Source organism: Cornus florida, unplaced genomic scaffold (genome assembly GCF_030987335.1).
Source record: "Cornus florida cultivar Cherokee Brave unplaced genomic scaffold, ASM3098733v1 CherokeeBrave_3.0.0_Hap2_Chr08, whole genome shotgun sequence".
NCBI lineage: Eukaryota > Viridiplantae > Streptophyta > Magnoliopsida > Cornales > Cornaceae > Cornus > Cornus florida.
The window spans coordinates 3,068,463-3,083,882 of NW_026775578.1; the positions used below are offsets into that span (position 1 = coordinate 3,068,463).

The 15,420-nt window shown below is 35.7% G+C and overlaps 1 protein-coding gene across 2 annotated transcripts in view; it reads left to right on the forward strand.

The window, feature by feature from the left end:
* The first annotated feature begins 242 nt into the window (after nucleotides 1–242).
* Nucleotides 243–15,420, forward strand: part of LOC132268916 (protein HUA2-LIKE 2-like) — a 30,730-nt gene continuing 15,552 nt past the window's right edge. Inside the window, exons 1-4 of one of the 2 annotated variants that reach the window (XM_059769829.1) lie at nucleotides 243–816; nucleotides 1,207–1,283; nucleotides 10,910–13,204; nucleotides 13,399–13,876. In XM_059769829.1, the coding sequence (XP_059625812.1) occupies nucleotides 691–816; nucleotides 1,207–1,283; nucleotides 10,910–13,204; nucleotides 13,399–13,876 (2,976 nt within the window). In that variant the 5' untranslated portion in view covers nucleotides 243–690. The remainder of the gene's footprint in view (nucleotides 817–1,206; nucleotides 1,284–10,909; nucleotides 13,205–13,398; nucleotides 13,877–15,420) is intronic. The other variant, XM_059769830.1, reaches the window with a different exon arrangement.

Here is a 15,420-nt window from a genome sequence, read left to right on the forward strand (position 1 = left end):
TTTTACCATGAAACTCCGCTCAGGTTTAAATTCGTAATGGGACTACGTTGCCAACGAGACCGTCTTTCCACCAAACTGGGCCTGAGATCAGCCCAATTATGCCCATATTTTTGCCATGTCTTAAGTATCGGACTTGTCAGCCTTGGTTTATGACCTTGAGTTTGAGTTCTGTAACAGAGTCGGTAGGTCACGTGCTATTGCAATCTATCTATCTCACAACGAGATTCATCAGCACACCGCGCATGTTAGTCCTGAAGTTTCCAACTTACGCACCCTAGCGCACCTTAGCAGTCGCCTGCACAACCCACTTCATATCTGTTTATTCCCTATGTGAGTGGGCTTCTTCCACAAACTCACACAACTCTCAACTCTCTCTTTCTATGGGGGAAGCAATTAGGGTTTTGAGAGAAAGCATGACTATATAGCCAGACTTCATCTCTTTCTCTCTATAAAATTATATATACAGTGATTTCAATTTCTCTCACTTCGATCTTTCAATGCCTAGAAATCCATTCACAGCATCGTCCAGTGAAAACCCTAGGCAGTTTGAAGCCGCTTGCTATCTCTTCAGAGAGGCCTGCGATTTGGGCACCGTTTTGTGGATAAAACCCTTGATTTTCTTCTTTTTCGTGTTCTTTCATGAACGCATGATCCCATTCTGACCGAGTACTTCGCAACTTTCATTTTTGTATGGCGCCGAGTCGCAGAAAAGTCGGCAGCAAAGCTTCGGCCGCCGCTGCAGCCGCTCGCAGGCAGTGGAAAGTCGGCGATCTCGTCCTTGCCAAGGTCAAAGGCTTCCCAGCTTGGCCTGCAACGGTAAGCATATGGTTCTTTATATAAATAGATGTAATCTTTTTGGTCGCCAAATTTAGATATCTATTTTAGTTGGGGGTTTTGGTTGCATGCTCATCTTTTTTTGAATGCATAAAGGTTTGAAACTTTTTAGGGCTTATTCCTCAACTATTCTTGACGGATCAAAGAAGTTTGAATCTTTCTTAGTTGCAGACGGTTAATTATATTTTTGTAGGAGTTTATACTGTTAGATCGAAGAATAATGTGTGTGACACACACATATGACGGTTTATACTCCTAACTACAAAAAATAAAAAATAAAAAAACAAAAAAAACCCTAGTTGCTTGGAAAGAATCGGATAACAGAGAAGAAAATGTTCAGAAAAGCTTAAGAAACTTGGTTGTTGATGGCAGGTAAGTGAGCCGGAGAAGTGGGGCTACTCGGCTGATTGGAAAAAAGTACTTGTCTATTTCTTTGGCACCAAACAGATGTGAGTACTCCAGGCTACATTTAATGCTTTCCTGCTTCTTTGATATTATTTGTGCATTATATGTTGATGGTGCTTGAGTATAACCTTTATGAAATGTATGCCCTATTCATAACAAATGAATTTAGCCGGGGTTAGTGATTATCCATTGTAGGAAAGGTATTGATCCGGTCTATTTCGCTTTCGAACTATAAATACCATGTCTGCTTCTTTTTCCTTCTTTTTGACATCATCTACTTTTATTTTCATTTGGTTGTGCCTGTTTTCTCCTTTGTTTTTAATTATATAAATTCAACAAGCATTGGTACTATCATCTCCGCCCTTTTGTCGATTTGTATTTTTTCCACTCCCTTTTGTTCATTCATTTACTGTAGGGTGATGCAGTTATTAAAGCATGGTTAAACGCGGTTACTAGAAATAGAATGTGGTTATAAAATAACTAAAAGTCTCTTATATGGATCACTTCTGCAATATTTTAATCATGGTTTGCCATGTCTCTTTTTGTATCATTTGTCATTTTTTTTTTCCTGGTCTCTCTTATGTTTTTGTAGCTTTTACAAATTTTGAATGGCTGTGCATGGGAGTATTTTTAAGAAGTCTCCAACCAAACTTTTGGAACCTAAAAGATAGAGGTAAGTGTCATACAATAGACTTGTATGTTGGAATAGATAAAATTCATGGTCTATTGGTATTATTATATTAAACTACTGAAACAATATCTCTAATCAAATAAAAAGTTGGTTCATTGTGATGCCCAATTTACTTGTGTTGGCAATGTATTTCGGCCACCACATGGACATTTGAAGAGATGCCAATTGCTGGTCTTCGACTTTTGAGGTTTGAAGAATAATTTTTTTCTTTCTTTCCTGTCATTTATAACAAGCCTTTGATGTTAAGCCTTCATCCCAATGACCATCCATGCCTAAAGAACTTCAAGAGGAAGATTGTACACTTGTAGGGAAGGTTTGTTTGCACAGCCCTTGGGATGAAGAGATGTTGTTATCAAACTTATGTATAATTTATTTTATTTTATTGTTTATATTTTTTTGGGTAAATTACAGTGACACCCCCTGTGGTTTGCTCTATTGACAGCCAGATACAGCTTACCCCATTTTTTTGACAATGACACTCCCTCAGGTTTGCTCTGTTTGACAAAGATACCCTTAAGCACTATGTCACATGATAAAATGACCAGAATATTCTTTGACTTGTGAGTTGACTCATTTAAATATTAAAATTACAAATTCAACCTTTCTAGCTAATTTTAGTGGACCAAAGTAACCTCTTTCTTCTATAAAAGTCCAAACACAATTATTCATTTTCTCTCTCCATGCGCAAATTATACACACACATATATGACATATATAATATATAACATTAAAAATCACGTAGCGGAGAATGTTCTCTCCCATCTCTGCAAATTTAGCTTTTAGTTCATAACTCAAATATAATTTAATCTGAGACTTCAACAGTGAGTTTGATCCCAAATTTATTTCCATTTTTTTTCTTAATTAAATTATACAAAAAGACAGAAATTGTGTTTCGCAGGCTAAAATTAAGGAACTATTTTCAATAGTTTTCGTTGTCTTTTTTTTAAAAATATGAGTAATTAAATTTTGAAGGCATTCAGAAACATACACATCACACATTCACACATTACATAAATCCCTACAATCCACAAGCCCATGCTCACACCCCAAAACTACATAGCTATCCATACCCAAAGAACACTTTTAATTACATGATGAACAAGACATGCAACTGCGAATTGAGTAGATTTAGCACTACCATACAAACAAATACAAAGATACATATATAAACACACATATAAGCATCATGTACTCATGCTCAAAGAAAAAATTGCAGACCCATTTCAGAGAGGGCGTGGTGGAAGAGAGAGGAGGGGATTTTGGGTCCAAGAAGTTTGTTGTGGTAGTTGTTATGGTGGTAGAGAGAGATGGTGGAGGTGCACGTGACACTGACTGGAGCGGGTGGTGGTGGTGTTGTGCAACTTGCTGCCTTCAATTCTCATATCTCCTCTGCAAAAATAGCGATGTCATTTGGGTGACCATGGTTGTGTGTGTGTATATAAGTTGCAAGTTTATGACAACTTACACTTTTTTTTTTTCTTCATATTTACGAATTTCTACTGGGGTGATGGCCACTTAGGAAATACCTTTGAAGTTTGTGTCATGGAATCATAGTTTATGGTCCAAATAAGACTATAAGAGGCCCCATTAAGATTTGATCCCTTTTTTCTTGTAAGAATGTGTCGTGCAAGATGACAATTTACACTCTCATTGTGAGAGTGACGATTTCATCTCATTTGGGTTTAGAGACCATGTTTTTACAAAGTAGGTTAGAGAGAGAGAGTTGTGATGGAGGAGACACGATATTAGACAGAGAGAAAGTGTAGAAAGAGAAAGTAGTTAGAGATGGGTTAATATGGCTTGTTCTCAAATAAGGGCATTTCGGTCATTTAATGGTTATGATATTTTACATCAAATATGAATAAAATATTAAAGGGCAATCTAAACATTTCATCCTTTTTTAGACTTTGTTTGGATCCAAAATCTGACGGGTGTCATTGTAAAAAAAGTAGGCTAAGTTGTATGTGGCTGTCAATAGGGCAAACCACAGGGGTTGTCATTGTAATTAACCCTTTTTTTTTTTTATTGGTAGTTTAGCTTTTGTTTGCTTTGTGGAATGAGGCTGATTGAAGATATTTGTGTTATTAAAAAATTTCTACAGGTAGGATTTGAAGCTTCGTAGCTTCATGCTTAGATCTGCACATCTGCAGTCAAAATTTTAACTCAACCTTGTTGGTTCTCTAGAACATGTCATTGTATAGAATGCCTGAATGTTGTTGGATTTCCTATACCTTCAAGTTGGACTTGCAAAGTGATATGCTGGTCCAAATCAATTTTGCTTTAGGCTTTCAGTGAGTATTGCCGTGAAGATAAAATAGTTGTAGACAGAATGAAATGCCTTTTTTCTTAATAGGTAAACTATTGCACTAAAGAGTGGCAATAGGGGGCACTACCCAGTATAAATATGACATATTGAAAGAGGAAACAAAAAGAAAAAAATAGAAATAGGAAGACAAAAAATTTTACCCTCATGTTATAGTTTTACTTGAGAATCAAAAGGAAAGTAAAACATTAATGATTGCTGAAAACATAGGATACTCATTTTCATTCTCAATAACGTCTTTATGTTCCAAAACTGATATCTGTATCCCTCAAAATCAACATCTCTTGTGCTCCTCTCACTTGCACTGCCATAAAGATAATGTCACCGGTCACCACAAAATCCATGCCCCCCCTTTCATTTTTTTTTTTTTTTTTTTCAAAATTCACCACCATCTTTGCATAATCCACTGGGCCATTAGCAAAGAATAGACCATAGCTCCCTGACAGCAAATGCAAGAGCAATTGATTCACTCTCTTTATAGCTCTCTACCATACAACACCAGCACAGAAAAATGTACTCTCTATGCACCAAGTTTTTAATTATTAGAAACTTTTCCAAAGTTACTGTCTATCTAGAAAAGGACTTCTGACAGATCTTTGATATTTGAAATCAAACTGCTTACCCCGTCATCCTTGTTTGACCACAGTACTAATAGGCTTTTGTTAGAGCACGAACGGTATCTGTGGTTTTATCTATTTCCTCTAATAGCAAAGGTTCATCACTGTTTTGAGTCCTTGGATTGGGGAATTTCTCCTGTCAAGAAGGTATGGATTTCTTTATGTAGTCACATTTTGCTTCAATAGGTGAACAGAACTCATTACAGTTTGTTAATAAAAGCTGCTAGATTTTCCAAAGTAGACATGGAGTGGCGGCTGTTTTGGGACAAAAGCACTTTAGAATGACAATACCAATTTGTTAATTGAGTTTCATACGGCTAGGCAGGAATTTAAATATTATAACATATCATATTATATAGGCTGTTTGGAAGATGGTTTGATGTTGGATTACACCAAAAGTTCAGTTTTGCTGCTATAGGGTTGGAAAATTCTTAGAATTAGGTTTAAAAGGATAGAAGAATGGTTTTAGGATTTATAAAAAACAGATGGTTAGCATTAGCTAGGTTCTAAAACCAATTTTGTTGGAATTTCTGAAAATTGGTTATGGGAATCATGGATGACAACTATTTATAGGGTTTAAGGTGTTAAACTCAAGGCTGAAGGGTAAGGAGAAAGGTTAGGGTATGGATAAATAATTCGCGATGAAGGAACTTTGGGATTGAAATATACCATTCACCATTTATATTATATATATGTATGTATGTATGTATGTATGTATATATAACATTCGGCATTTGAAGAAATTTGGAGAACAATGAGGATCTTTTTTAAATCTTACCTAGAAAATAACGTGTTCAATGCTTATTTGAATATATATATATATATATATATATATATTTATTTATTTATTTAGTTATTTATTTATTTATTTATTATTTCAATGTGTATCCGATGCTTTTAGGGTACCTTGAGACACGTCTGATATGTCTTGAATTTTATAATGTAGCATTTCTAGTATGGTATTATAATATAATTGTTTGGAAGGCTTAACAAGGGCTTCAAATATTTGGAATTTTCTTAGAAAAAGCTCTGAGATGAAATGAGAATATATAATGTTTACACACACGCACAGGACATAGACACAGTACAACATGGATAAGTCGACACATCAAAATCTAAAAAAGTAGGACACGACATGACTATATATAGGTATGAAGTTTTATTTTATATGCATCTGTGGAGTAATTCAATTATAAAATTTTGATTAAATTTTAAATTCTATACTAGGGTTTACATAGTTTAGAAGACGAAGTTATGCAAATATTGTATAGGTTAATATATTATGTACACTACTATTCTCCTACTTTGTCATTATATTTCTGTTCTATATATAAAAAATGTTATACCCCCTCTGCCGCGGGGAAGCATTCATAATATGACTTGCGTTGTGGTATTTGAGATATGTTCTATATATAAAAAATGTTATTGAATATTGCTTGCGATGACCATGTGTATGATGTCTATTGTTCTAAACGAAAAAGTTTGAACGCTTTAAGGTGAGTAAATATTATTTCCAATATTATTGAATATGGCTACTCAGAGTGTCTTATTTATGACACGCGTTGTGGTGCTTGAGATATGTTCTGTATATAAAAAATGTTATTGCATATTTGCAATGACCATGTGTTTGATGTCTATTTTTCTAAAGGAAAAAGGTCTTTTTTCTAAAGGAAAAAGTTTGAACACTTTTAAGGCATGTAAATATTATTTCCAAGATTATTGAATATGGCTACTCATAGTGGGTGTGTTATATATGACTTGCATTGTGGTGTTTGAGATATGTTCATTAAGGAACTTGTAAATCCTTGGAGGAAATTGTTACTTTTTTGGAATCCTTGAGGTTCTAAATGCCCTATTTGGCCTTGTGTAGCTTTTGGGGGATACGTTTCCTTTTTGAACGCTTTTAATACAATTCTTACTTATAAAAAAAAAAAGATATGTTCATTAATGTCCAGGATGTGTTGGTTTAGTGTCCGAAATAATGAAATTTATTTTAAAATCAGAGACATGTCCATGAAATACCAGACACATGTCTATGAGTGTTTGTGAAGTGTCCGGTGTCTTGCACACATTTGGCACGGATAGAACACCTTTGTAGAAGTGTTCATGCTTCTTAGATGACAAACAATCATTTTTGTAAATTGATATATGCATACATATTTGTTCCAACTTTTATGCATGTATATATACATACATACATATATATATATATATCCTAGTTCATTTGATATATATTGTCATACCTCGTCATATCAATATTCTTTTCTTTTAGAATTGTTGTATTGCTGTAGATGTATTGTGTTGTATCTGTATCAATATCCACGTCTATGTTTCATAGGATAGTGGCCCATGTTGTTAAGGGCGCACGCCTAGGCGCAGGTCTAGCGCCTGTCATCCCAGGCTCAGTGATGTTTACTAGGAAAGCCTAAGCTTATGAGAGAAGGAACTTTTGTTCAAAAGAATAAACAAATAAACCCAAGAGACAAAGTGTCAACCGAACATAGAAAGAGTGAGACTGTGAGACCAATGACAAAGCCCTAGTTGCAGAGACGAACGATTAAGCAATGTCAGTTCTTTCTTCTTCTTCTCTCTCTTCTCCTCTCATCTTTGCTTACTTCTCTCTCTTTGTCTAGTTCTCTTCTTTTTATTTTTTTGGGCTCTGTTTTTTCTCCTTTTTCTTCACACTTTCTCTCTCTTCTCATCTACTTCTATCACTTCGTCTACTTCTTTTGTCGCTGTTTCTTTTTTTTTTTTTTGGGCTCTGTTTTTTTTCCTTATCTTGTTAACAGTTTTTTTTTTTTTTGGTTTTGGTTTTGGTTTTGTTAATAGATATGTTTCTTTTTGTGCTTTGTTTTTTCATTCAGAAAAACAAATTCTGTTTTGCTTTTCAAGAAAACAAATTTGTGCTCTGTTTTATGGTTCTTGAATTCTTATATATAGTTGATAGATTTACTTTTTTGTATTTGATATTAATTTTTAGAATATTGATACGACTTATGAGATATGAATGCTTTTATGGTAGTTTAAAATTTCAATTGTGCGCCTCACTAGGCTCCAAAGGACCTCTAGCGTCTTGGTGCGCCTTGAGCCTTTAATAACACTGTAGTGGCCACAATGGGATATCTTGTGTTCCAACATCCAATCTCTTTTTTTTTTTTTTTGGAGAAGTTCCAACATCCAGTCTAACCTCACCAAAGATGTAAAGCAAGGTTTTTGAAGTAAAACACTCTCTCTCAAATCCTAGCCATTGGTTTTCCTATATCACGTGTAAAAATCCAACCTAGTATCATCTGGTTACGTGGTCATGTGCTTAGCATGATACTACCTTTGTTGCATATTAGTAGTCCGCTATTCCCTTCTGGGATATCCCAAATTAGTTGTCCCCTTAGAAAAGTCAAAGCAAATAAATGTTATCTTTCCATCATTGTCCTTTATGTTTTCAAACATGGTAACTATACATATTTAAACTAAAAAGAACAAGTTTGTAATTTTAAAAGGCGACAATGCATTCATTGCATGTTCCTTTAAAACTTCTAAATCTAAACATGGAAATCTAATATGGAACGGAGGGAGTATTACTTAAGTGGACATGGATAGCGCTTACCCTATAAGGTTATAAAAAGGCCAAAATAAAATACGAAAATATAATTTACTGAAAATCAAACTATCACAGTTTCGCTATTATCTAAAACGAAAAGGAGTTAATGAAGTCCTAATGAGTAGTTACATCAGTTGTTTAATGGAAACAATGGTTGCCTTAGTTTTAGGAGCTAGCAACTTTTTAAGTGCTCCCATGACTTCGTATTTGGTGAAGAGCTCATTAAATACTAGTGTTTGAGTATCCTATCCCCCATGAACTATCATACCCTTTGTTTAGCGCAAATGCAAACATATTTTGATTTGCTTGAATTTGATTGAGTTGATAGTTTCTCTCTCAATAAACCATGAGATTTCTTGTCATAGTATTAAGACTGAAAGAGCTTTAGCCTAAAGTCTAGTAAAAAAAGTCAACACAAGCTATTTGTTGCCTTGTGGGCAATAAAGTGACATGGCTTAAATGTAAGGTTGGTGCTAATGTTTCTCGAAAGTTTGGTTTTATTGTGGTGTTGGTGTGTGATTGACCTTCTGGATGATGATGTTGATCTGAACTGTATCAACGAAGAGGATTCTCCACTTTAAATTTCAAATATCCTTGGTCAGTGTATCATTATAATTTTGGTTAGGGCTGCAAATAAACCAAGTTGTTTATGGACGGTTCGGGATAGACTTGTTTAATGTTCGGCTCAAGCTCATTCGTTAGTGAACAAGTCGAGCTCAAGCTTATTTTTGAGCTCATGTGGTAAACTAGTCCTTCTTGAACATTGTCTGGCTCACATGTTTATGAACATAGGCTCGGATCATGTAGGCTCGTAAGTGTTTATGAACATAGGCTCAAGAACATGTTCATAAACATAAGCTTGGTATAAATTTATGAATGTAAGCTCATGAACATAGGATTGTGTAAGCGTGCATAAGTTAAAGAACGAGTAAAAGTGATATTGAACAGTAAACACGAGCTTAGAGCTTTAAATTGAGCCTGAACACGAATATGATATCAATGCTGGTTTGTTTTATTAGATGAGTCAAACATGAGCTTAGCTTTTCGAGCTTGTCACGATCCCGAGCCAAACTCGAGCTGAACCCACAAACAAACGGGCTGAGTCCAAACACACTAAAGCTTTCGGTTCATTTGTAGCCCTAATTTTGATAAAAAATCCTTTTGAAGAGGAAATCAGTAGTGAACCGTGATTTTTCCCATTCAAGTTGGGCTCTGGTAGAATTTTTTTGGTTATGCATGTGTAGCCACCCATGCAAAATCTGAATGGGATGAATGCCAAGGATCATGATGGCGACAATGATGCATGTGCCTGTGTCACCGTCTTGTCTTTAGTTTAGTAAAGGTTGAAAACTTTTGGAGTGTTCTAAATTTACCATTTATTTGTATATATTTATATATTTCAATTTTGAAAAAATTGATATAATTACTGTGGTGTGTTTGATGGATTGGGGGGGGGGGGGGGGTCGAATTTTGAATAATTAATTCTTATATATATATTTTTATGCTTTTTATGTCAATGCTGTTATATACTTTTGGATTGGTCGAATTTTGAATAATTAATTCTTATATATATATTTTTATGCTTTTTATGTCAATGCTGTTATATACTTCTGGATTGAACAATTGCAAGCTTAATGTGTTATTTTGCTGTTTATCGTGCTCCAGCATGCCACCTTATCGTGTACCTTGTCATTCAGAGAACCACAGGACTGTTTCTCCTTTTATAGTTCACCAAGGCTATAATTGGGGTCTTGGGTTTTTTTTTGTGCCATAGTTCGTTATATTTTACAGATGCTCTACCTGGAGCTTGAACTGCAGGATTGCACACATGGTTTTGTGTTGGGCCTCCGGGGGACTTAGTTGACCATTTTTACATTCATTTCACTTCTCCCTTGATTTTTTTAGAAAACCATTATCTCTTTGTTTGGTGTCATGATGTTTCAAGTTTTCTAGTGCTATTAGGGATCTTGCTAGTAGAACAATTTTTTTGGCTTAAGATCCTATGGAAGCTGTCTCTTTATGCACCTTTATCAAGTTATAACAGGAATTCACATTGGAACTGTTTGAAAGAGTATATAGCTTACATTCATTGGCTGAAACATGCAACTATTATTAGAGTTGTTACTTTTTGTAGGATGGTACGTCCTCAAAACATTTGATGATGTTGTGATTAAATTTCTGTTTATATGGTAGATACATTATACTTATTTTAAAAAAAATTCTGAGCCTCAAAAGCAATCAAAAGAGTGCATTCAATTGGTGGATTGCATAATGTCATATGTATTACATTGTGCAAAGAAAAGAAAAAGAACTGTGGTTTCACTTGAATGTTTTAAGGTTCTTCTTCTTCTGTGCATTTTTACCACCCTCCAAGTACAGCTCAGAGGAGTCTAATTTGACTGTAGTAAGTTGGCCTTTTTGTGTGATACTTTGTGATGCAGAGCCTTCTGCAACCCTGCTGATGTTGAAGCATTTACAGAAGAGAAAAAGGAAGCTCTTCTAATCAAACGGCATGGGAAAGGTGCAGATTTTGTTCGTGCAGTGCATGAGATAATTGAAAGCTATGAGAAATCGAAGAAACGTGAAGAAATTGCTGATTTTAACTCTGGTGATGAAGTTACTGTGACAAATGCTGGAATTTCAGTGGAACCATTGTATGATGTTGGAGTGAAGGATCAGACTGAAGCTCCTGCAGCAACACTCATTTCAAGTCTAAGATCTTCATGTTCTTTTGGAGATAAAAATGAATCCATCATTCCAGTTGAAGATGTTGCAGCTGCAACACAAGCAGATGCTTTGCATAACGGGGAGGCGTCGTCTGAGGAGCTTACTGATAATTTGGTGGTTAATGAAAAACCTCCATCAACGAGTTATTCTTCAAGAAAAAGATCTGGAGTTATACAATCCCGAAGCCATGCCATGCAGAAAAGGGTGCCACATGCTCGAAGGTCTAGAAATTCATCAAGGGTTGAATTTCATAGACTCCAGAAGTTAATAGTGCCATCAAGTAATGGTAATAAGAGTGCTGTGGATGTACCCATCAATGCATTGCAGGATGGATCTGTGAGAAGGAGCAAACGAATCAGGAATTCACAAGATGTGACTGAAGTTCATGGTGCAGGTTCACCTGCTTTTGTTTCAAATGGTAGCATTGAAGAAAATGGCTCCGAGATTGTCACAGTTGACTCTGATACATTCAGTTTGAATGATGGGAGCACTGTAGAGTCCGGTTGTGAAATTCCGCAACCTGATTCTGCTGTTGAATGTTGTGAGGGAGATATTGAATTGAGCCAGACACTTGATTTCCAAACGAAGTCCAGTTTCATTAAGAAGAAAAGGAAGCCAAATAGAAAGCGAGTGAACAATGACACTATTGCCGGTCAACTTGACAATTTGGCAGGGTCGGAGATGGAAGTTCAAAGATCTGGACCAATTTTGCCAGATGCTCACGAAAGATCGAATGATAGATATCCGAAGGATGATGGTGATGAGCACTTGCCATTGGTGAAGCGGGCTAGGGTTCGGATGGGTAGACCATCATCTGCAGGGGGGGAAGTTGCTACCTTCATACAGTCAGAAGACAAATCCTCAGAAGTATCAAATAGCCTTTCTGAGCGGGTCTGCGTATCCGTAAATGCTGATAGAGATAGTCCTGCTGATGGAAACTCATTCACGGTGAAGGGGGTGCAGATGGATAGACCATCATCTGCAGGGGGGGAAGTTGCTGCCTTCATACAATCGGAAGACAAATCCTCAGAAGTATCGAATAGCCTTTCTGAGCGGGTCTGCATATCTGTAAATGGTGATAGAGATAGTCCTGCTGATGGAAACTCATTCACGGTGAAGGGTGTGATGGATCATTCATCACCGTCTAACAAATGCTGTCAATTTTATGTTAATAATCCTCGGCCCTTGGAAGGCAAGAAAGGCCAGCAAACTGGTAGTTTGGTGGATGATGAAGCAGCTTTACCTCCATCTAAACGTCTCCATCGTGCACTGGAAGCTATGTCAGCTAATGCTGCTGAAGATGGTAAAAAATGTTCCGGAGGACCATCTACCATGAAGACTTTCATTAATGGATCTTTTTCTTCCACAAGCGAGTGCTCTTACATGTCTATAGAAAGAAAATCACAGAATGGATGTCGAATGCAGAATGTAGACTCCTTTTGTAACAATGATTCTGAGGTTGGTATCTCTGGGTTGGCCACCAGTTCAAATCCGCCGGTACCAGAGGAAAGTGCAAAATCTTATATTGAAGTTGCAATTTGCAACATATCTCCCAGAACTTCTAATAGTCCAAAGTATGAGTTCCATGACATGCTTGATGAGGCTGTGGATTTTACTGATCGTAAAGATTATAGTGTGCGCTCTTTAGCTATTCAAACTGCTGAACCTGTGGTCGTCCAAACTCCAAAACTTTTGTCACCTAATCTGGCCAGAAATCAGGCTTGTCTGGGACACAATGAAGGTGCATTGGGTCAGATGTTGCCTTGCAAGGATGAATGCAAAAATGAAAATTCTGAATTGAGCAACCATAGAGTTGAAGAACCTGTTCAAGAACTTGATCCTTCAAAATATTTTAGGATGAGTTCATCTCCTGTCTCAACTGCTGCTGAAATTGCTAAAGTTTCACCACCAAATGGTGTGAAATTACTTCTGAACAGTGTAGATGGTACTTGTGAATCTACCAACTTGTGGAAGCTTCCCCTTGATGAGAACAACCAAGTTAATGGAATGTAAGCTTATGTACATATATGTGTCACCCTATAGTTTCTCTTATGCATGTCCATAAATTGTGTAACTAATTTCAATAAATTTATGGATTACACTATCTTACTCTTTAACTTTTTTTTTTTGTGGTGATTTTTTCGGTTAATTTTTTTATTCATTTATTTTCACTTCATAGTTATATTGTGCTTCTTGGTCTTAGGTGTGAGGTTGTGAAAGAGATTAAACCATCACAGAAGGATTCAAATACCATTTCATCTCCTAATTTGGTGAAGGTTTTGGTGGCTGCTGTCCAGGGCTCACCACATTTATCTCATTCTGTATCTATATCTGATGATCATTTGGATGATAAGGATGTCTCAGGTATTAGGTCATCTTCGTCTCCAACTGATGGTTTACACTCCCCCCCACGAGCATCTCCACCCAATACTTCAATTCGTCCCATGTCTGCATCAGATAATAGTAACTTCCTGGAAAATAATGGTGGTTGTAGTCCTGATGTTCAATTGCGTTATGATAAATCAAAAGATGTGGACAAATGGAACAATAAAGCAGAAGTAACTGCTGCTTCTCTGGCATCGTTTGAAGCCATTCTTAGAACTTTAACAAGGACAAAGGAGAACATTGGTCGAGCTACGCGCATTGCCATAGACTGTGGAAAGTTTGGTACTGCTGCTAAGGTATGTTTATATCATTTTTGTTCTAAATATAACCGGTACTTTGTTTTACCTAGTCAATTGCTTCCAATATTTCTGTTGCATAGTAGTACAGTTTGAGTGTTTGACAACCACATGGTAAGTAGTATAATTATGCCCTTTTATTGTTTTAAATTAAATTTCTCTAGACATGCCCCTCTGGACAGCTACATTTTTTTTTGGGCATGAGAGATGTTGATTATGGTGCTTATTTCTGTATTTGTCATCTTGGTTGTGTCTCCTGGATTCCCTTTCTATTTCATAGTTCGCATTCACCTTATGAAAATTCTCTTTTCATTATATATATATATTGGTACTCTGCAAAAATGTTTAGGCTCTTTAAAACCTTCATTTTCTAGTTATTTATTTTACTGACCTGTTCAGTTGGTGTTTGAAGTAATTAGAAATTCACATAAGATTCTTAAAACTTTTCGGAATGGAACGGTTTCATTTAAAAAGTGAAATTTTGGTTGTCTGGAATGCATATAGATTCTACAATGGGATTTATATTTCTATAGATTTATATCCCTTTTGAAAATTCCTTCTAAATAGCTCGAATTTCATGGAATTCAATTTTAATTAGAGAAGATTATTTACTCTGTACATGGAATGAAGGGATTTGACGGAAAAAGGGGAGGATTTTGGTATTAAAATAGAATTTCAGGTGTCTCGAGTGTAGAGATCTCAAATAGGATTGATTTGGATGCTTTTGAATCCTATCTGAAACCTAAAATGGTGTGGTTTAACTTGAACAAAGTTGTATTTTAATTAATGTAATCTTGTTTTACCCTTTTATCCTGCTTTCTTACAGCATGAAGGAAAATATCTTCTGTACATGCTTTTTATTCCATAGAACTCTATCTAACTTTAAACAACAAATAGTGATTTGTTTCTCAAATCTCTTTCTTACGAGATTTGGTTCTAGTTGTTTCAATTCTGTTTTTTAAGTACATGTAATGGCAAAAGAGTCAATATGCAATTATTGTCTGATAAATATTTAGTACCAAATGCAAAAAAAAATAATGTTCGAAATGATTAAAGTTCCCTTTTCATTTTTGACACTCTTTTCTTTTTAAAGGGATATATGTATGATGATTAGGACCCCAATATTTGACTTGTTTTTCTTCTTCTTGTATATATAGAGAACTCATGGAAGTACTTTGCCATGTAGTGTAAAGTTTGGAAAGATAGAGATTTATAAATTTAAAATTTATGGGTTACACATTGAGACCCAAAATTTTTAGATTAGATGTACACAGTGGAATTTGTCAAAGAATTGGCCCATCTTCAGATCATTGTGTTAGCATTGTTTCCGAAGGAGGTACTAATAAATTGTTTAATTTGAGCTTGTTTGAATTCAGTCTGAAGCTCATCAAATAGCATGGGGGAGCACTAAATGTGGATAGTGATCCAAAAGTGATGAATTGGAATTTAAGCTTACGGGTTAGAAATTGTGGTACCTAAAGATTGTTTCGGCTGATTGTTATTAAAATTTTGAAAGGATAATGAACATTTAGAGAGCATTGAAT